Source organism: Anser anser (genome assembly GCF_964211835.1).
Source record: "Anser anser genome assembly, chromosome: 2".
Taxonomy (NCBI): domain Eukaryota; kingdom Metazoa; phylum Chordata; class Aves; order Anseriformes; family Anatidae; genus Anser; species Anser anser.
In genome coordinates this window covers 162,368,112-162,389,837 of record NC_139721.1, presented here as the reverse complement: position 1 = coordinate 162,389,837, position 21,726 = coordinate 162,368,112, and the positions used below count along the sequence as shown (strand labels likewise).

The 21,726-nt window shown below is 50.4% G+C and overlaps 1 protein-coding gene across 33 annotated transcripts in view; it reads left to right on the top strand.

Moving 5' to 3' along the window:
- The window catches only part of MAP4 (microtubule associated protein 4), a 158,078-nt gene that overhangs the window by 39,746 nt on the left and 96,606 nt on the right, over positions 1-21,726 (top strand). For 31 of the 33 annotated variants that reach the window (XM_083826266.1, XM_083826259.1, XM_083826272.1 and 28 more), the window contains 2 exons: positions 10,499-10,755; positions 19,011-19,076. In XM_083826266.1, coding sequence (XP_083682392.1) covers positions 10,518-10,755; positions 19,011-19,076 — 304 coding nt within the window. In that variant the 5' untranslated portion in view covers positions 10,499-10,517. Of the gene's footprint in view, positions 1-5,768; positions 6,631-10,498; positions 10,756-19,010; positions 19,077-21,726 lie in introns of those variants that run through there. The other 2 variants (XM_083826283.1, XM_083826282.1) reach the window with 2 other exon arrangements.

The window sequence follows — 21,726 nt, the reverse complement described above, 5'->3', positions numbered from 1 at the left end:
GTCATTTAGGTGTTCCTTCCACGTTCATCTTTGATGGAGATCTAACTCCAGCTAATTATTTTAGTTTGCATAAGTGCTGAATTTAGACTTTATTTTTAACCTGCTTTTACCTAATTGGCAAACGAAAAAGGGGGAGGGGGCATACGATAGGCACGTATCCCCTGCCGGTGGGTACGGAGATCCCTCCACAACTTGGCGTTCTACCATTTTTTCCCTTTGCTAATAAGAGATCTGGCTCCAGCCATCGGTTTGGGCGTAGGGCTCCCGTAAGGAGCGGGAGTGGTGCAGTCGCTCCTGCAGGCAGGGCTGCTGGCGCAGGATCGCCTTCCTTCGCGGTCACCTCTCCCGGGAGCTAAGCCCGAGGAGCCTCCTGGGGGTTCCCGCGCTGAAGGCGACCCGTGTCGGAGCCACCCGCCCGCCCCGCCGCTCGCTCTGCGTCTGGAAGGCAGCGCCTGGAGGGCTGCGTCGCTCGGCGGGCTGGGGGCAGCGGGCGACAGTCTCTGTAAGCGAGGCTTTGGTTGCTGAGGGGGTTTGTCCTTTATTGCCACGCGCTGCGGCGCCAGAGACCTCTTCTTTAAAATCTATGACCAGGTCAATTCCTGTGCTGAATTACAGCAAAGGTCAGTGCCAGCGACCCAACTTCCTCATGGAGAAAGATCACTGTACAAGTGTGTTCCTATGGCTGTTGCAAAGCTTGTGTTTTATTTAGGTGAGCAGGACAGAGCGCTGCATTCCCTGTGGAGGAGCCCGTGGACGCACGCGCAAAGATGAAGAGGCTGAGCGAAGCGCTGATCTATCCTTGCTGGCGTAAGGTTTGTTTCTGGGAAAACATCATCCCAGAACACAAAGCTTTTGCCCTGCAGAGGCTGGAACAGCCTGCTTGGTTTTCTGAGGAGGTGTGTGGGTGGGTTTTTTTTTTGCGGCTCTTAATTTACGTAGTCCTTCCATAAGGTCTCTCAATCCTTGGTAGCTGTTAAAATGGTCTTCAGAGTAGCCAGCTTCAGTGGGACTTCTATTTGCATTTGGGAGCGTTTCATTACCTGATGCTTTGTGGGTTGTGTAACTTCTCAGACGTGCTTTGCAGATCTGGCTGACGTTGAAGACTTAGCTGCTCTGTGGAGATGGAAAGCTGGCGTCCGCATCCCTGTGCTTGTTAGGCTCTGTGCCGTGCTCTTCGGAAAGACAAGTCATGCCCTTTTTCCTGAAGCAATGTAAAATTCCTCTGTGCTTGAGGAAGGTAGAGTTGAATTGTCCTTGTTGCAATCACCACCACTGCGTGGACTTCTCCCAGTTCTTTCTTTTATTTTTTTGTGGTTTCTTTTAAAATCTGTTTAAGAAAAAAAAATCTTTCTTAAATCCAGTTGACTTGGTTCCAGTTGACAGATGACTTTAATGTAAGCAAATGTCCATCTCTAAACTGAAGCGTAGCTTTAGTTGGGCTAAATGTCGGACTGTCAGCTCGCAGGCTGGCCTTAATTGTGGCTTTACATTGACGGCGGGTAGGAGATCTACCCGCAGAGAGAGGAGGCGAGCTTACGGCTTTCCTCTGGCTAGTCCAGGACGTCTGCCCAGTTTGCTTTGCAGACGCTCTCGTTTGATCAAATGGAGGCTCTCCAGGCTATGAATGTCTAAAAGGCGGGAAGAAAGCCGAATTTGTCTCCAATCTCCAGAAAACCGAGAGAATCCTTCCAACGCTACTGAAGAGATGCAAATAATGGGAGACTGCCTGGTGTCTGTCTTGGCTAATTCGCCCGGCAGCTGAATCATTGCACATGGCGAAAGCATGCATTACAGGCTTTATTGCTGCGTGCTTAAAGGAAATTTAGTTGGTGAAAATGTTTCAAGCTTATGGAGCAGAAAGGTTCATTACAGCCTTGTACCCAGCCTGGTTGTAGAAGTGAGGAATATGTGCGGTGTCTGTTAGCAGCAAAAATAATGCCTCGCTTTTAACTGCAGAGAAATGGTTTGTGTCCCGAGTAATGAAATTCTGCAAATTAATGGGTGTTCTTGGGACTACTGAAGAAAGAACAGAATTATGTAGATTCTTACAAAGGCAGCAGGAAACTGAAACAACTGCGCTTATTTTAAGCCACCAGCTCTGAAATTCTGAAGTTGCAGTTTATAAAAGCTGAAGGTATGACACTTTAAAACAACAAAAAAACAAACAGCAACACTCAGCGGGAGCTCGTTTTGTTCCGGTGCCTTTCCCTGTCGTAGTCCATTGGCCTCGCCGCGGTGGTCTCCGTTCTGCTCTGCCAGTCGCTCTTCGTTTATTGCAAAAATAAACGCCACCCCGAGCATCTTCTGCAGCGCGGCGTCAGTTGCTTCAGGCTCTCGTGGATCTGTGGCGTGTGCCCATGGACTGCTGCTTCCCAGCTCGTCTCTGTGGCCGCTGCCTGGGAGAGTTCCCGAACCCCCCGGAGGTAACGGTGCTGTTCTCCCTTGGGTCAGTGCGTAGACCGAGGTGCAATTTTCACGGCGTAGAGCAGCGTCATTAAATGGGGAGCTGACCGTCGTCTCGCTCCTCTTGTGCTGATTTTTTTCCTCTTCTGCCTGCCCCTTCCACTTCCTTAGGCTTGTTTCCTTTTTTGATTTACGCTTTTATTTTCCTTACCCAAAGCACGTATGTACAGGTTCCAGCCAAGATTTTACTCTAGTCGCTGTTTTTGCCCATATTCCTGCCCGTTCACAGGCTTCCTCCGACTGTCCTCTCCCAGGCAGGGCAGCGGTGCTCGGAGCTTCGTTATCTGCTGGGCTCTGTCGCAGCCCCTCGCTTGCTCAGTGTGCACGTTCCGTTATCCCCGGCTGAACAGGCTGCAGACAGCTCGAGAACCTCAGGAATTGCTTCGAGAACCTCAGGAATCGCTTCGAGAACCTCAGGAATTGCTTTGCACCGTGTGCTGTTGGTCAGAGCTTGCTCAGGCCATTTCTCTCCACAGGCCCCCTGCTCCAGGAGACGCAGCTCGGGTGGGAACAGCAGCCTGAAGGTGAGGTGAGGGAACGAGGTGGTGGCCTGGGGAGAGAAGCACAAGGAGCGAGATAGCAGACGTAGGAAGGGGAAGTGATTCTGAGCGAGCCGTGCCGTGCCGTGAGGAGGCAGCAGCGGCTGAAGCTCCATCTCCTCTGTGAAGTCCCGCTGGCAAGCTGACCTGCAGGTTCGCGGAGCCTGTCTGAAGTGAGCAGCTAAAGCACCGCGCTTATCTCGCGCGGCCACGAGCTGCTTGTGGAAGTGAACTGAGATTTGCATCGGGCCTCTGCAGCTATTTCGTGGTTAGTGGTGGGCGATTCAGTAGCGCTGACTGCTCTGTAGCAGCCCCGGCTCACCTTGCAGTGTGCCTGGCCCCCCGTAGTCTGTTTCCACGGTACCCCCACGTCCGTCTCCCGTTCCCAGCCTGCGAGAATTATTATTATTATTGATGTTCACTCTGATTTGTTGTCGGTATGGATTTGGAAGTTGAGACTTCCCATCTGTTTCATACACTTAACCAGGAAGCCACTGATGAAGTTGTCCTGAGAAGTGATCGTGCGAGTGCTTTGCCTGGTGGTGTAGCAGTCCTAAAAGCAACAAGTGCCCCCCAAAATGCCCCAAATCTACCTGCTCTGGACTCGCCATTGCTCTTGTTTCTCATGAAGAAGGGAGGCAATTGCGACACTGTACAAGCACCGAGGAGCTCTCTTGCTGCATTGCGTGTTGTCTGCAGGAGAGCGTGGTTCTGTGTGACACCGCTCTCGCTAATCCTGATGCTGACTGCTGCAGGTCCAGACGTGCATTGAAGTCAGTCAAAAAATCGTGTGTGTGGCGGGTTGTGTCAGCGGCCCGGAGCTCGGCGCGGGGCTGGTGGCGGCTCAGGGCAGGGGCTGGGAGCTGCAGAGCAGGGGAGGTACCGGCTGCACCCCCGTGGCAGCAGCGGCTCCGGGTTAAATTGGTGTTGGATTTTTGTTATGTCGATGCCTGTGGTTGTCCACTGCCTAGCGGTGTGGTGCTGTACGTGATAGCGGATCCTTCAGCTCGTCTAGGGCTGCATGAGGCAAAGGATCGTCAGCGGGTCAGGAGAGGGGACCCTGCCCCTCTGCTTGGTGTCGGTGAGACACCCCTGGGGTGCGGGGTCCGGTGCTGGGCCCCCGGTCCAGGGGGGAGCTGGACGCGCTGGGGAGAGCCCGGTGCGGGGCCAGGAAGATGCCGCAGGGCCCGGAGCCCCTCTGCTGTGAGGAGAGGCCGGGAGAGCTGGGGCTGCTCAGCCTGGAGCAGAGGAGGCTCCGGGGGATCCCGGCCGTGGCCGGCAGCACCTTCAGGGAGGCGCCGAGAGGCCGGAGCCGGGCTCTGCCCGGCGGTGCCCAGAGAGGCCCGGAGCCCGGGAGGCTCCCCCTGCCCCCCAGCAGCACGTCCGTGCCGGGCGGGTGCCGGAGCCCTGGCCCAGGCTGCCCCGAGAGGGGCTGGGGGCTGCTCCCTGCACAGCTCCAGCAGCGCCTGCCCGTGGGGCTGGGCGCCGGCTCCGGGGGCTGCTGGAGCACGCCTGGGACCAGAGGGACCCGGGGGGGGCCTCCAGCCCCAACCAGGCTGGGATTCTGTGAAAATAATGCTTTCCATCAAAAGGTAAAGGTCCCTGGACCTGCGTTTCCATACCTCTGAGAATGAGCCTCTAGTAAATTAGAGTGACTTCCTGCAGCTTGGAACACCCACAGAAATGAAGCCCAGGTCCAGCCCTGTTTAAGTATTTTGGGGAAAAAAAAAAAAATAACCCCCTTGGTTCAGTTTGTGCATTAAAAAAAAAAAAGAGGTCACAGACTTGGTGTGTCTATGCACAAAATGTAAGCTGTCAGCAGTGCCGTTCGTTAGTGTGCCCTCTTTTTGGGAAGATTAATGCAGGCGTCCTCTTCACGTGACTCCCTTCAGCTACAGCGGCGGCGGACGATGACTTCGCGTCTCTCTGCTCCCTGCTGCCCTGTTCCCTTCTGCCTCAGTGCCCGCCGCGAAGTGCTCCTGAGAGCCTCAGCTAAGAAGAGCAGGCTGACCTAGGGCGAGAGAAATGGAAGGATGACGGAGCTGTCTGTGTCTCCCGGTCGGAGACTGCTCTGCATGGGGCTGGGAGCTAATTTTAAAGGAGCGAGGGGATCTGGTGAAACAAAATACCTGCTGATAAATCCCCGTGTCGGTGTCCCCTCTGAACAAAACCAGGAGAAATGTTGCTTTCTTTCCTTCTCCTCTTAGATGTACTGCCCTTGAGATCGCACCTCTTTGCCGTAAGGGCTGCTCCCACTTTGCTTTGGTGGGGGCCATGCATACTGGGGATACTGCCGCTAATTACCCAGGCTGTTTTAATTGGAAGAGGGGAGGCTGGGCGCGGCGAGCGCCCTGCCCTGTGTGTCTGGCGAAGCGCGGTACCTGCTGCGTGCTCCTTGCTCGGGGGAAATCGCCTGGTCCCCCTGCCAGAAGGCTGAGGGAAGTCGGTCAGCGCCTCGTGCCAGCTGTGGTTCCGTCGAAGCAGTGGACGGGCCTTCGAGTATCGTTTTTGGGGGGGCAGCGTCCCCTGCGCCCACGTGCCTGTCTTCCCCTTTCACTGTCCCCAGCCGAGATGCAGGGAATCTGGGTCAGGCTGCTCATAAATTTGAACTCAGACTGTGCATGCCCAGAGGCGTGTGTGCCGCCGCGCAGCGAAAGCAGCTCCAAAATGGAAATACAAAGTTCAGGAAACAAATTCCACTCTTCCCTAGATGGGAAGCTAGAGGCGGTGGCTTATGCAAGCGCTGTTTGTGTTGCTCCTGCCTGCGGAGGGCGGCTGCAGGAGACCAAGCTTCTTGAAAGTCGCTCCACTGGGGTACTTAAAGGAAAACTTCTGCGGGGAATTGCCAGCCGGATTTCTTTCTAGGACTCCTGAGTCCCGACTGCAGACCAGAGCAGGCAGCCTCCACCTCGCCGATGGCAGGCTTGACGTGAGCTGCTGGGAGCGCCCGGAAAGGAGCTCGCTGCAGGTGGGGGCTGAGAATTGGGTAAATAGCAGGAGCTGTAGGACAAGGGGGTCCATAATACGGGTAACTGGTGGAAACAGCGCTGCTGCTTTCGGCTCGGCTACCAGAAGATGGCTTTGTGTGGAAACGAATAGGTTGCTCACTGGGCACACAGATTCTGAGCACAAAGCGGAACAGATGGGGCAGATACTGGCTGTAACGGACCAGCTGCTGCTGGAACACGAAGAGGCCTGAACGAACCATTTTTGGGAACAAAAGTGAGTAGAAGGAGTATAATTGATTCGCTGTGGAGTAATTTGAAGATTTCCTGGAACAGATTGAAGAACGCCAGGCTACCGGAAAGCTCTCTTCCTCGTCTGCCGTACAGCTGTCCCTGCGGGGCTGCCGGCACCACGGTCTGCTCCTTCCCACACCTTGCCCCTGAGCGCAACGCCTGCTTGACCCGGCGTTCCTCGGGGAGGACCTGGCTGTCCTCTGAGGCCCTTCGAGAGATGCAAGCCTTGAGTCACGCAGGCTGCTGTTACACCATCGCTTGTTACTCCCTGTGCCACTTAGCAAACATCAGGACTGCAGCAGCTGTCTTGCAGATGAAGAATTATTGAATATTTTTTTAACTGCTGCCTTCTGAAACCTCCATCACTGCTCTGTTTTCCCTTTCGTCTTGTAAGTTAATGTCAGAATTCTTATTCCGAGTGGTCCTTGGTGTGCCTGGCTCGCACAGCTGCGTAACGCCATCGAGGGGTGTCTCGGTGGATGTTCCTGAATGCCTTCTGTGCGCAGCTCAGTCTTTTATATGGAGGAACGTGGTGCAGAAAGCATCTGTCTTCCTAAGCTGCTCAACACGTGGTTATTTCTTCAGTTTTCTTCTGCCCTTGTGCAGAATCTGTGCAGCGTCCTTACTTTCCTTCTGTCTTAGCTGCGAGCCCTGGTTAGGACCGGGAGACTGGGAGTTGGTGGTTTAGCTGCTCTGACACCTGAGAGTGTAGGCAGCAGGGAAATTACTTCTGGTCCAAGTCTGGTGTTAGTTTAGGTGTCCTTTCCTTCTGCCTGGACTGTTGAAAGCTTCCTGTAGCCAGTGCAGTGCTTTGGGCAGGGGGCAGCCAGTTATTTGCTGGGTGCTTAATGTGCCAGAGAGACTGAGTCTTTATTTGCTGCAAAACGCAAAGCGGCTTTTATTAGTTGCATTGATTTTTTTTTTTTAGTCGTTTCTGCATTCCTTATTAAGTTAAATATAGTCAAGGAAATGTCCTCCTGATAAGTCTGCGTAACCTCGTTATTATTTATTTTTCCCCAGAAACTAGATTGCTTCTGTGTCCCGGTCCTACGTAGGTCTGAAATGGAGACGTCATCAATGCTACCTTATGGCAACTATTTATTGTGGTACCACTTTTTCCTTTAATCAGGAACAAAAGCTACAGGATGCGAATCACGCAGCGGCTTGGGATGGAATATTCGGGTGCCAGAGGAAGATCTGGGTGGGATCAGCAGTGACTCGGGTTTAGTAACTCCAGTCGGCTTCCCCAGCGCGTTCACGTGGCGCCTCCTGCCATTCCCGGCGCTTTGGAGGAGTTTGCTATGTTAATTGGAGTGCAATTATTTAGGCTTAGAGGAACGATGATGGAATATCTCAGTGGAGCAAGACCGAGGTAATTTCTAGGCCATCAAAGTACTGCTTAGGAGCTTTCTCTGACTGCAAACCAGTGATTACGGCGGTACGCGTCCACGTGCGGCCTGCTGCTGGCTGTAGACGCCTTCTCGGTTTGGATCGTGCAGGGGAGGGGATGCTAAATGTTACAGGGCTCCTCTATAGAGCAGTTAGGTAATAGTTTCCATCGGAGTGGGAGGATGGGAGATGTCTTGCTGCTTGGACAGACCCTAAATTAAGCTGTCAAGAGGAAATGCTGCTAAAAGGCCCCTCCTGTGCTCGAAACCAAAATAGCAGGAACGTTTAATCTGAAGTGAACGTGCGAATGTTGTGAGCTGAGAGCTCGGTTTACTGACTGTAATCTGTTGCTGGTGAGCATTTGGGGTGGGGTTAAAAAGAGAGGTTTTCCTAAATGCCACCTGCACATTGTAAACCTGGCTGTGCTGGTGTCGGCGTGGGACCAGACGGTGGCACAGCAGCGAAGGCCGTGGCGCACGTGGTCTGAAGCAGCCTGCCCTGGCGTGCCTGCTGTGAAGGACAGGAGCTGGAGTCCTCTTCTGGAGCCTGCTGTGTTCGTGCCAGCCTCTGCTTGTCGGTTCCCCGGGTTGTTGGATGTTCTGCAGCTATTTCTGCACCTCAGTCTTGATCCTTGCATCATGAAACAGCTTGTTGAAGATGTTGAATACTGGTTTTCTTCCTTGTGCTAACTGAAACCTTCAGAAGAAAAGGCTGAAATATTCCTAGTGTCAAACTTTTTTTGAGATACTGCTCTAAAAGCCAATGTGTCACTTGGAAGTTGAAAGCAATGGAGGACGTGGTTGCAACGATGGCCGTTTACGGTCCCCATTTGTTTCTTTGAGGACTGGCCAGTGCAGAGCAATTGATATTGAGCTATTGATAGCAATAACCCTTCAGCTTTGGCCCTGCACAAAGGGCTGAGAGCTCCAAACCTTTCACCTCCAGGTTTCCAGTGAGCGGTAACTCTGGTGCCTTTATCTGGACCAACAGAACCAACAGTTGCTGCTTGGAGTCTGATCCGACTTGAAGCTTGACCTTTTATTGTTGAAGGGAAGAAAAAAGGTTTTAACTGAATTAGTTCCCCTAATATACTTGCATGTGATTCTGTAGACACCAATATCAATGTAAAACCATTGTCTGTAAAGAATGCCAAGCATTGCCTTCCCCGGGCTCGAGCCCGTAGGTATGTCAGTGGCCGTACGCCGCTGATGAAGAATTTCCCGTAGTTAAGGAGTAGGAGCCTTTGTTTTGGAACAAGGGGTCTGTGTTCTGCCATCCCAGCGTAAGGCGGTGACCCCGGAGCGCGGCGTAGCGGCCGCCTGGGTCGGCCCTTCGTTAGCGGCGCACAAACGGCCATTGTGCGTGCGGCTGCGCGGGCGCCGTTCTGCGGGCGCATGGCGGCGTCTGTGGCCCTACTGCTGCTGGTTCCTGACGTGGCTCCGTGGTTCCTGTACTGGGAACTGGCCACGAAATGATGAACCGCTTGAGATGAACTCCTTCGCATCCTTTCGTTTAGGTGAATTCGTTGTTGTTGGAACTCTAAACCTTCCTTCCCAAACCTTCCTTCACGTCCTTGTCCTGTATTGATTCTGAATGGGGCGCTCCCGCCTCGGCTTGCTGGGCTCCTGAAATAAGAGGGCATCTTCCTCTTAGAGAGGTTCTTCGGTGCCGGTTGTGCACCTGAGGAGCGTTGTAGTGCTTGGCATCACCTTGCTTTGCTCTTCCAAGTGTAGACGAAAATTCAAGGAAGCTGAGTTCCTGTAGTAGGAGTTGTAAGTTTGCTGGTTCAGATGCTAATGGCCCTTCGGTCTTTGCCTTTCACAACCTGATGGTTTCTGCTAAAGGCTAAAATACATGAATCGAGCTTTTCATTCCTCTGGTATGCTGGGAGCACTGCCTGTGCACAGCTGGCCTGCGAGGAAGTTCAGAAATGTGCCTTTTGCCAGGCAGAAGCGGTGGGCTTTTCTTCTTTGTGCGGCTTCAGATTCGCTTCAGCTTCTGTTGGGTCTTTGCTAATAGCTTTGTAAGGATGAAATCTGAGAAAATAAGTGTTTATGGGTGTGTATAACTGTTTATCGGTGTATTTCTTATGTCAACCTGAACGCCTTTGCTGCAGAGCAGTTGAATTGGGTTAGGTGCATCTTCTGTATAGTGTGAGGAACTTAAATTGAATGCTGAGATATAAATCAGGGAGGAAAAGGTAGATGGTGAGTCTTTCTCCTTCGTGTTCCCAATTTGTAGCTTTGTGCGTGACGTGGATGTCTATACTCCACTATATTTTTTTCTGTGTAAGCATTGTTAAAATTTCACCTTCCAGCACAAATCCCAGGGCTGGATTGGGTTTGTGGGTATTAGCAAGGTTTGCTGAGGACAGAAACGCCCAGCTGGACCCTATCTGCAGGATCAGAAGCATCCCTGAAGTATACATCAGAGATTATGTAAAATCCTAATCTCCATAGGGGAGGCTGGGTGGAGTCCAGCCCCAGAACTAAATTCGCTTGCGTCACTTGTCTTCCTGCTGCTGGGGATCTGTAATTAACTCGCAGATCTGGGGCAGGGCACAAATCAATATAAGATTGTGTTTGTGCTGGCCAGATATTTTTTTTTTTTTAAGGTTCTGATAAAACATCACGTGGTCGGTTTTACTGCCCGAACATGACACGATTCGGGTGATCTGGCTTGTTTGTTTGCCTCTGTAGGGTGGTGGGGGTTTGTAAACATCTGGGAATTGTTGAGCACTGAAGTGACTGTTACTTCTCGTGTTAGGTATCAGGAGGCGCACTGCTGACAGCAAAACTGAGCGTGCTTAAAAGGTCTCTTACTAAAACATGCTTGTTTCTTTTTCTTCTTCCCCAAATCGCTTTGTAGGTTGCAGAGGTGCTAAAACATGGCTGACTTGGATCACAATCTCAGTCTCGTGGACGCTCTGACAGAGCCACCTCCTGAGATTGAGGAAGAAGTGAAAAGGGACTTCATCGCCACTCTGGAAGCAGAGAAGTTTGACGATGTGGTTGGAGAAACAGTAAACAAAACAGACTATGTTCCTCTGCTGGATGATGACGATGCAAAAGCTGGGAGCCAGGAACCAAAAAGCAAAGCCCATGCAGACAGCATTCAGGTGGAACGTAAGTGTCTTAGTACAGAACAGAAAGCTTCGCCGCGTAGCATCGCAGAACGCTTTTGCTTATTGTGTTACTGCTAGGCCCCCTGAAGCAGGACTTCCATGTGTTGCTGGTTTTAGTCTGAACAGTTTATTTTAAGAGCAAAGAACTGAGATCAAATTTATCTCTTCTTCTGCTCTGCCTTCTGTTCGGTTCTTCAGCCTGCAAAATAAGCGATCGTTCCTACTCAGCAGAAGACGCTCTTGCTTAGATGAATGCTTTGGGGGCTGCCTGGGGCTTCTCAGAGAAAGCACTGCCAGAAGGGCGTGAATGCTGCTCTGTTGTTACATTTACAGCCCTGTCCGTCTCAAAATATTAGGATAGTGCAAGGTTTGGTAAGTGCCACTCCAGATAACAGCAAGTCCAAGGCATAACGATCAATGACCGGCATAAAGATGGAGACGAAGGCATATTATGCCTTCTTTATGGAGGCATAAAGATCAGCTGTTGTTGCTGGTGCGGTCTGCAGGTTAGTATCTTTGCAAGGCCCCTGCTGCTGTGAGCTTCAGCCTCGAGTGCTTAACAGCTAAAGCTGCTTCTGTCCGCTGATCCAAGGGTCTGCTTGTTTTGATTTCTTGCTGCCATGTACATGCTGCACATGTACATACAGTGAAATGTGGTGGTGTATCTACCGGCTCTCAACACTTACTGGCCCAGCTGATGTTCACTGGTGTCAGTAACCTTATCAGAAACTACTTAGAAAAAGGAGAGGTTTAAACAGAGAACTTCCCTGGCTGGATAAAAAGAACAGTGAGATGTGAGGGGTCCTCCACTGTTTATTCCTCAGCAATTTTTCCCCCTCCCCCTAAAACTAGTCACCTTTGATATGTAGTGCTTTGACTTCTGTTTATTTTTCCCCTTGATCTCTGCCATGTTAAAAAAAAAAAAAAAAATTGCTCCTAAAGAGGTAACCTGGTAATTTCTTTCAGAAGTTTTTTTTTTTTTTTTTTGCCTTAATCTTCCTGCTCACTAATGCTGAGGAAGGTGGGAAGTACAGAGAACTGTAACGATCACCCGTCAGAATAAATAAGACCTCCAGGAGCATGGAGTGGGGATTTACACAAAGGGAATTTCTGCTCTGTTTTAAGGCACTTATTTGCATTGTTTAGAAGTGAGTCAGGTGCCCTGTAGTACAGAAAATGTAATTTAGAATTTTCCTGTGCTAGCATAGTTCATTAAATTGTAACAAACAATTAGGAAGGAAGGAAGTGGGCAGAGATTGTAAAACTCGGAGCTTTGGTCTATTCAGATGCGTGTTATCATATTCTATTATAGGAACTCTAATGACAGCTATTTTGTAGCTCAGCGTTGCAGAAACATGAAGACTTGTTAACATCTTTGCATGTGGTTTAAGGAATATTTTAAAACAACTCCTTATTCTTTAAGTTGCAGATTCTAGACTATCTCAGCACCAGAATTTTCCAGTTACTGTTAAAATCATTGTATTACCAGCTTAAAGTAAAAGTTCCTTAGATCCCCCCGGATGTGCATCCCTTGACCAGTACCATTGGGACTCGGTATTTCAAATAACTTCAGGCTCCTGAAGCAGGTATAATGAGGCCTTTTGGGCTTGCTCGGTAATTAAAACTCGCTGAGCTGCCCTGGGAGCAGACTTGGCAGGTCCTGGGCAGAACGGAGGCAAAGATTTGAGAGCGCTGACACGTCTTTCCTTTGGGGCAGGCACTGCCCGTATGCATCTCCTGGCTTTTCCAACCCCCTCGTCCTCCCCAGCGCCTCCCCTGGCTGCCGGTGTGCTCGAGCAGGATTTGGTTCTCCTTGCTCGGCAAGGGGGGCTGCAGTTCCTGCATCAGTCTTCCCGGTCTGGAGATCGGTTTCTCCCTTTTTTTGGGATAGCTGGAGAACAAGTCTGAGCATTATCTAAATCTCTGGCAAGATCAAAACAAGACCGTAACTAACAGAACTGGAGAGCTTGCTTGCTTGGAGGGGATAAGATAATGGTTTTCAGCTTTGCCACCTCGTATGGGGCGGTCGGGGTTTGCCAGGCTCCGCAGTTCACGGTGGTGTCAGTTTACTGCAGGTGAGTCTTAGCATTTGATCCTGTTACGTCTTAATTTGTCTAATCTGGTTTTCCCTGAAGTGCTAAGGATCCCTATTTCTTCTGTGAGATTTCTTCCATGTTTATAAATGGTATTTATAAAAAAAAAATCGTAAACCTTGATGTCCTTGTTCTTGCTGGGGCTGTAAAACACGCGAGCCCCAGGTGCGGGGTGAGGCTGTGCAGTGAGGGGAGGCCGCCACTGCAGCTCCTGGGGGCGCTGGGCGCAAAGCTTCTGCCTCCCCGGCTGCCCAGCGCCCTGCTCTCCTCGGGGAGAGGAGCAGCAGTCGTGGATGGGGCTCTTCAGCCCCTGCCTGTTAGATTATTTATACTGAAAGGCACAAATGTGGTCCGACAGCATGGTGTCGGCTACTGACGTTGCCTTTCCCCAGTCAGAAGAGGTTTCATCACGCGTCCTGTCGGGCTCGAGCTATTCCATCGCCGCTTGAGGATATTTTTTTTTCACTCTTTTCTGAACCCGGGAGCCAGATCAGGCAAGTGTAACGGTCAGATGGGCCCCAGCTTAGACCAGTAAACTCCAAGCGCAGAGAGATAAAGAGGAAGAAAAGGTGATGAGCAGTTGTATGGTCAACTGAATGTGTCCCAGGTAAAGCTTTAACTTTAATTCATTTCTAAAGTATCATTGGAAAGGGTTTTATTCTTTCTGGCACCTGGCTGGACATCGTAACTTGGTGAATTCTGGGGTAATCCTCTTAGGACTGTGTGGTCTTTACGTAATGCTGAAGGATTGCGATGGGCGCATGCAGGGCTTCCTGTGCTGTTTGCAGCTAGCTTTCCTCACCACTTCAAGTCCAAGGTTTTGTCCCCAGGAATTTGGGGGATGCTGCAGAGCTTCCCACTGAAGTCGCGGAGCAGTTTCCAGGTGAACACGAAGGCAGCTCTCCGTTGGGTTCACCTAAAGCGAGGGCTGTGCATCTTTGGGTGGGAGAGAGCGCCAGCTGAGAGGCAAAGCAGCGCTGTAAGAGCTTTCAGCAGGCAGCAGCGCTCCTGCGCGATGTATTTCGGGTGAGGACCCACACTGCGTTTCTGCACGGCTGGATCGTGTAGCTGGGGACGAAGCTGGGTCTGCGCCGCAGCCGCTCATGGCCTCGGGCGTGTTGATGAGGACGTCCACGTCCTGCACTCTTACACTCGCCCAGCTCCCTAATCTGGAGGTGATTTTTAGAGGAAAGCAAATCCTGGGCATGGTGCGAGTGCTGGAGGAAGGCCTCTGGATTTGCCACGGGCGGTCATGTTGGGGCTTCTCAAGCGCGCGCGCCGCCACGAGATGGCTCTGCTGGCGCTGCGCGGTGCTGCCGGCCGGACCCCGGCTGAGCTGAGCTGAGCCGAGCCGAGCTGAGCATCCTCCTGGTGTAGGAACAAATCGCAGCCCCAGGGCCTGGAACCTGGGGCCGAACCGCAGCTCTCCCCTCCTGTCGCTTCCCTTTCCGCAGTAGGAGCGAGCCCCTCTCTTGCAGGGGACGGCAGGCTTTGCTTTTGCAGGGATGAAGCTGAGGACAGAGCGTGCCCCACGTACCCCTGCGCTTCAGAGGGATTAAAAACGGCAGCAAACGTCAGCTACTTGTATGGTGATCTCTTACGATGCTTTAAATACCTTCTGTCTCTCAGAGTCCCTGTCCCCACCCTGCACAGGTTGGTAAAACCTCTGGTTAGCGTGAATCTTTGTACAAAACCAAGCGGTCCGAGCTCTTTAATCTGCCCCGTGCCCCTTACAGGGGGTTTCTGTCGGGCGCTTTGTACCCAAAGTGTGCAGGCAGCCCCGAGAGGCCAGGCGCTGCCCCGCTGCGTGCTCCTGAGCAGTCCTGCGAAGCCGCTCCGTGCCCTGGGTTGGTTCCTTCCTGCTGCTCGAGGAGCAGGGAGCCTTAGGCGTCGTCTTGATAAGCCGAAGTGTTCTTGACATGTTTTCAATGCTTCCTGAAGTAAAGTGGTGCACTTGATCTAGCTGGGTTAGCTGACAAGGCAGAATGATTTGATTTTTTTTCAGGGCAGTCGTTTTGCACGGACTTTAGGATCCCTGGGGTAATGCTGGTGTTCAGACGCCCTGGCGTCCCAGAAGCACAGAACCTAGCGAGCCTTGGTTGCCTTTAAAGCCAAATTGTCTTTAATTCTGATGGTTAGAAGGGGAAGCTTGAAAATGTGATCCGAGTGCTTACATCCTACGGGAATGCCGTCAGGCAAGCCGAGCTGTAAGCCGCCTTACGGCGACTCCGGGAGATGAGCTTGACGCCTGTTCTGAAGCTGTTTGGAGGCAGAATATTTAAATGTCTGAACTGAAACAGCCTAAGCTGCGTATTTCAGAGTTTCCAGCTAGTTTTGACTGCGTGGTGCACAGTTTATCGGCACGTTTGTTCCCACCCATGTCTTTTATCTGAGCTCTCTGACAGGCTGCATCCAACCAAGCCTGCGCGCCCGAAGGAGCGACAGGCTGGTGAACCGTGGAGCCGAAGGGGCCGTGTCCGCAGCCTGGCCGCTGGGCTCTGGTGTCCTTTGGGCCTCCGGTATCCCCTGGGTGCTGCGGCACGGCCGGTGGGAACGCGCTGAGCTGCGGTTACGCTGCCTTGTGCGCCGTGCCCAGGCACCCCCAGGGATTAGGGGTTGTATCGGCGTTGCCCGTTTGCTTCAGATTATGGGTTTAGCAAATGCTGCCTTAAATTTGTTTATATAAAAACAATCCTTTGATCCACCGGCCAGATGCAAATACCATCTTGTGATTCTGATGAGGATTATGTAGTTACAACATCTTGACATGGTTTTTGGTTTTAAGCAATTTAGAATATGAAGGGGAGGAGCCCTGGCCCGGAGGCTGCCGGGTGCTCTCACACTTGCGCTCGCTTACCTAAAGTAAATTTGATTGCTCCAAAGGAGCTGACCTTCAGAGGCACAAAAATCAAAGCCTTCCACTGCTGGGAGTTGTTTTCATGGAAGCGCGTGTTTGATTTGACCTGATTTTCTGGAAGCTCGTCTTCCAAAGGAGCCAGACTGTAAAGGAAAGCACTTCACCTGCTCCTCATCCTGCCAAGGCAGCGCGGAAGCACGTTGCGCACGTGTGCTTGGCTCACCTTCAGGGGAAGGTCTCTCCAAATCGAACACTCAACTGGCCTAATTAAAATGGCCTAATTAAATTTTGGGCTCAACGGTGGGTTCCCAAATGAGCAGAAGACTCAAGCGCCGTGCCTTGAGTAACATTTTGGTGGCTTTTTGCTTTCGTTTTATACTTGCAGAGCCCTTGGTAGGGGAGGGTGCCTGGTCCTGGCTTTGATAACAGAGCTGGCTTGGATCGCTTGCTACCTAGGGGGTCAGTCAAAATGAAAGTTTTCTTCAGATGAAGTGTTTGTTGTCTGAATAGCTGAAATGCATCGAACTGCCACGAGCACCGCTGGGTGGAAGCTGTCCCCAGGTGCGCACAAGCTGGTCATCCGTGCGCTACCAGCCCAGGCTACAGATGACCACTTTTGCAACCTGAAGCGAGTATTAAAAGTAAGCAGACAGACGGAATTTGCAGTATCTAGTCACGTTTGCAATCAGCCAGAGTCCTGGTTTTAAGGCATAAATAAGGGCAGTGGCACCAGGAGCAGAGACCCCCCAGCGGCCGGTCGGCTGAGCGAGGCGTCACGTTCACATTCGGATGGCACAAAGCACGGCGTGATCGTGCCCAGCCTAAACCAGAACTCGTGCTCAAGTTTTCGCTTGCAGGTTAAGCTCCTGAAGCGTCCGTGGGAGGCAGAAATGGGGCTGCTGTTCACGTCCCCACCACAAAAAGACGCATGGCACGTTTGTTGTGACTGGAGACTGGAGCCTCCAAAGCCGCGGCTGTAGCGGCGCCGCCAGCGCCTTCATTAAACCAGTGTTATGGCACCCGCTTGAGCAGGGCTCGAGAGAGCTCGCAGCTCCTGCACTTGGGCTGAGCAATGGCTCCTGCGTAGTTCCTTGGAGATCCCTTGTAAGATCTCGCTGTTCCCCAAGACGCCCGGCCTTCCTCTTGGCGCTTGCAAAGCTGTTGTGCGAGCCACCCCATGACCCCGATCTCTCCTTGCGTGATCTGATGAGCAAATCCAGGGACTGGCAGTAGGTCTCCCAGTTGCTGGCTCAGCCTGTTCTACTGTTACAGTAAGTACCAGACCTTGTGAAGACTGACAGCAGGAGGAGCTGGTGTGTTTAACTGCTAAGAAACAGGTCCAGGGATTCCTGTAGTATTTTCAGCTACTTGAAAAGGATGTAGGTGTATGTTTTTCTATAAGCTGTCTGGCAAGTTCATGTTGGATTTCTGTAAAACACCAGCATGAGCCACTGAAGTAACTGGAAAGACTTCCCTTTTGCTTCACCGCGAGTTGGGTGAAGCCCTGAAGTGCTGTGCCTGGCGTCCACTGGTGACGTGGCTTTGTTTTAAAATGGCTTGGGCTCAGGGAAGGGACAGCAGCATCTCCAGCTGGCTTTTGGAGAGTGATTTGATCTGAATGGCTTTTAGGTTTCTGTAGCCATTAGGCTGAGGAATGGCTCACTGTAAGCAGAACAAATGTCCTGAGGAGCTGAGCTGCTGTTAGGGCTTGTGCCTCTTGTTAAGCTTAACTAATGCTCTACGGTGTCGTTTGTGGAGTGATTTCTCCCATTTTTCCAGTTCTGAAACAGCATAAGTTCACAGAAATTAAGATGAGCTTATTGACGAAATTAGAGAACATCTTAAGATTTGGTGCTTCTTGCAAGAACGATGCATTTAATTTATGTAAACGGCCTTGTAATGTTCACCTGTCCTGGGGGTGCTCTGCAGAAACACCGTGCTGCTGGCAGCCTGCACCAGTACTAATACTGGCCTAATCCAGCAGCTTCTGCAAGGACCACAGTCTGATCTCACGTGCTAAAAATAGAATAAATCCTCAAGCAGTTTGCCAAATTGGTCATAGTTATTGACTCTCAGCAGCCCAGCGTAAAGGTTAGGGGGAGAATATAGGATTTCACCAGCGTATTTTGATGAACAGGAAAAGCTGTTTGCTTACCAGAACAAGAAGTGTACTTCTTAAAAAAAATCATGTTACTATGTGTTAATTAAATTCTGCCCGTTGAGCAGATGGCAAAGTCGAGACTAGAGCTCAGTTCTTTGATTCTGAAGTGCCTCAACTCTCACCAGGTCTCGTGTTGCTGCCAAGCTGTCCAAGTTCAGTGCGTGAATCCCAGTGCCTCTTGATTTTTTTTCTGTGTTGGAACAAGATTTGGAACTGAGAATATCCTCGAATGTATTCAGTCCTGTAAAGAGTAAACCTCCTGGTGGTTGTTGTCTTACAAGCTTTTGTACTTGGTTGTCTTCCACCCCAACCTGCCCCTCTCTAAGTCTCTCCCTGAAGTTTGCTTTAGCGATGTGCTGTCGAAGCACAAATGGAGGTTTTCAGTCCCTGGCAGAAGGTGGTAGAGGGTGAGGCTGATGGGTCTGTAGTTCCTGGATCCTTTTTCTTGCTGTTTTTGGAGATGGGAGTGATGTTTGCTTTCTTCCAACCTTCAGGAAACCCTTCCAGTCACCATGAACCTCTCAAAGATAACCAGGAGTGGCCTCACAGTGATGTTGTCCAGCTCCCTCAGCGCTCGTGGGTGCAGCCCATCAGGCCTCAGGACTTCTAAAGAGCACTTGAATGACCAGAGGCACCGGGCACCTCTGTGTGTGCTCCATTTGGAGTAAAGTTGCTTTAGGAAGTCAGACGTAAGCATCTTCAGAGTAAATCTTGTGTGGAGGATTACAAGCTTTTGACTGAAAGCAGCCTTTTCTTTCCAATAAGTATTTCTATGCAGCGTAGCAAAAAGGACCTGTATTTTTAGAATAGGATTAAAAATCACAGAACACCCCTTAAAGGAAATGCGGAGTCACAGTGGTCCAGTGCTGGCCCTTAGGAAGGCTTTGTTTGGGGTGATGGTACGAATAGCTAAGCTTCTCGTTCCTGCGCCTTGGGTCTCCATCGTGGGAGCGGGTGCTCCGTGATTGAACAGCTTTTCCTTTTGGGTTTCAGGGTGCACAGGCTCAGTGCCATGCGGGTGCCTTCATTTTAGAAGTGAATCTGGGGAAAAATCCATAGCTGTGTTTGATAACACCAGTGCTGCTCTGTTTTTTGGATTAAGATTGGTTTCATCCAGTACCGACGTTGCCTATGATTTGTTGCAGATACTTCAGCTTCTGGGCCAACGGTTCTAGAAAATGGTGACCATGGAATAGAAGATCACCGCCCAGGTAAGTGCCTAACGTCTGAATGCATCACATCATTGCCTGTATCTGTCCTTGGAACAGCTGTAACCTCGTTTTGACCAAATGCAGTCGTCTTTAACTAGTATTTCTCCACAGAGGGTTTTTTAAATTAAATCTTTTGTTTCAAATTCTTCGTAAATCTTCCATTTTCTTTTGGGTTTGAAATTGCTTATATGCATAAAGTACTCTACTCTCTGAAGGCACTGTGTACGTTATCCGTGGCCAATGTTGGGAAGGTAACATCTAGGGCACGGATACCTTGATGGCTTTCCAGGGAGTCCATAACACTCATACCTGAGCTCTATCCTGACCCTTACGACTTCTGTTCCCAGTGAGACTGACGGTGAGGTTTCTTCTGGGTACGTCATCCTTTGATGCATTTTTTTCATTCACTACATAGCTGCCAGTGAAATTATGCTGCTCTGATCATTCCGCAGCTCCTCTTGTGCTTTTCCAGCTCCTTCCACCCTAAACTGCCATTCTGTAAGTTGCTCATAATAATTGCTGTAGCAGTGTGCTGCCAAAGCTGAAACCGAGGTCTTTGGAACAGCAGGAGGCCGCCTTATTCTGCAAGAAAACTTGTTACGAATTAAGTGGACCAATATTTCAGACTTGTAAGGAATCTGGAAAGGAATTGATCTTGCTATCAGCATAGCATATGCTGGAGTTCGTTGTCTTTAACAGTTATATTTAATGACAAATGCCATTTCGCTCCAATGGGATGTTCTCGCTTGGAATCAGCTTTCCTATCAAATTCCAGCCAAACTCTTCAGTATGAGCAGTACTGAGCTCCGAGTCTGTACGTATGAGCCACTGGAAACTTTCTTATTTTTTGGTGGGAAGGGCGTGGGCTTTGACAGGCCGTAGATAGAGCTGACTGTCATCCTGGAAACGGTAAGTGCTTTTCTCGTGGTGTCCCTTTCAGTGATCTCCAGCTCAGCTTTAGCAGGCCAGGTCATCGCTAAGACTTGCGATGTTCCCGGCACTCGCAGCCTTGCTGGTCCGTAGGTGTAGCCCCGAGACAGAAATAATCCAGGAGATCGTGGTGAATTTAACAGGAGTGGGAGAGACAAGGATGAATGAAAAATGCCTTTTTTTTCAATTCTGGTTAGTGTGTTCTTATTTGAGGATGGGAATTTAAAATGTGAGCTGTGTACTTAATTTGCCATTGTAAATCTGGTCAGAAGAAAGCAGTGCATCTTTTGTAATTTAGTGTAAAACTGAAATTAAGGACACTTCTGAACCTCCCTAAGGATGCTTCCTCTCTATTTAGTACGTAATAAAATCAGACTTAGGACACGTCAGGTATGACTACTTAAATGCATTGGTATTTTTCTTTTATTGAACTTGTGAATTTGTGTTTTAAAATGGTTGATACTTTTTAATACTAGCTTTCTGGAGGTTTAACTCTTCACGTGCTACATGCTAACAATTTTGATCAAAGATACTTTTATGTGTCTGCAGCCTTTTAATTTATTCATATGTTCCATCTTTGTGGGGTGGGGTTTAATTTTTTTCATGTTGAAGACTGTCTAAAAGTGACATCAAAGTGGTAGAAACAGTGTGTCGAAAGAGAAACAGTCACAGGCATCAAGTTAATGAGGTTTTTCCGAATAAGAGAAGATCTACACAATTACTTCATGGTTTCTTTCCCCCTGCCCTCTTCCATATGGAATAATTAAAAAAATCAGTGCTTATGCGTTTGAGAGTAAGTGATAAATGCTAATTTTAAAGCAGCTAGTAGAGATTTTTTTTTTCAGAGAGTTGAAGAGTTGATGCTCTGCAGAAATAGAGGGAAGTTGTTCCAGGGCAGGTGACAGACTTCGGTAGGGCCTGCTTCTGCGTTTGGGAGGTGGTGCTGCCTAAATCCTTTTGTCCCTGGCCGTAAACCACCCTCAGTTTTTGGCTGGCTTGCTTGTTTTCAACTGGATCTGCTTCCTGATTTGTCTTTTTGAAGCTGAGGTGATTCTCATGGATTGTGCAGCATGGGCCCGGTGCAGAGGCAGGAAAGGAGTAGCTGAGAGCGGGGTAAGGACGATGCTCCCAGAACCCAGCTTTCTGCCGGAAAAAGCTGTGCTAAGAGCTACAGAGAGCTTTTAAAAGCAGAGCTGTGTTTGGGCTGGATTCTGAAACGCCTTAGGTAAAGGGGAAAGCCATAGTCAGGCTGTTTGAAAATACAAACGTCTGCTTATCCCTCTGGGCTAGGTCTCTCAGGAAGCATTGCTACACGTTTTTCACCTATCAAATAAAACAAGGTGTTGACTTGTTAATGTTTTATTGCATGCAACATAATCTACAGACATCTGGTGTATGTGCATGCAGAGGCTAGAATTCGGGCTGAAGTCTTAGTGCTGCGTTGGCAGCCCGCGCTGCCTCCTGACCGGCTGCCCCGCACGAAGTCCTGCTAATGTAGAAGGTGGCGTAAATCCAGAACGACTCTAACACGGGCAAAACCGATGTTAACCTCTGAATTATTGCAGCATGATGTATGTACACGGCAGCTGTAGGGATGTGCGGAGCTCGGGGTTTCAGGATGTAAAGCAGAGGTAGGGAAGCTGCCTTCACGCTGCCTGTGCGTGAGGGCCCCGAGCAGCCTTCGTGTCGTGCTGCCGCGGAGAGCCGGGGCCCGGCTCCT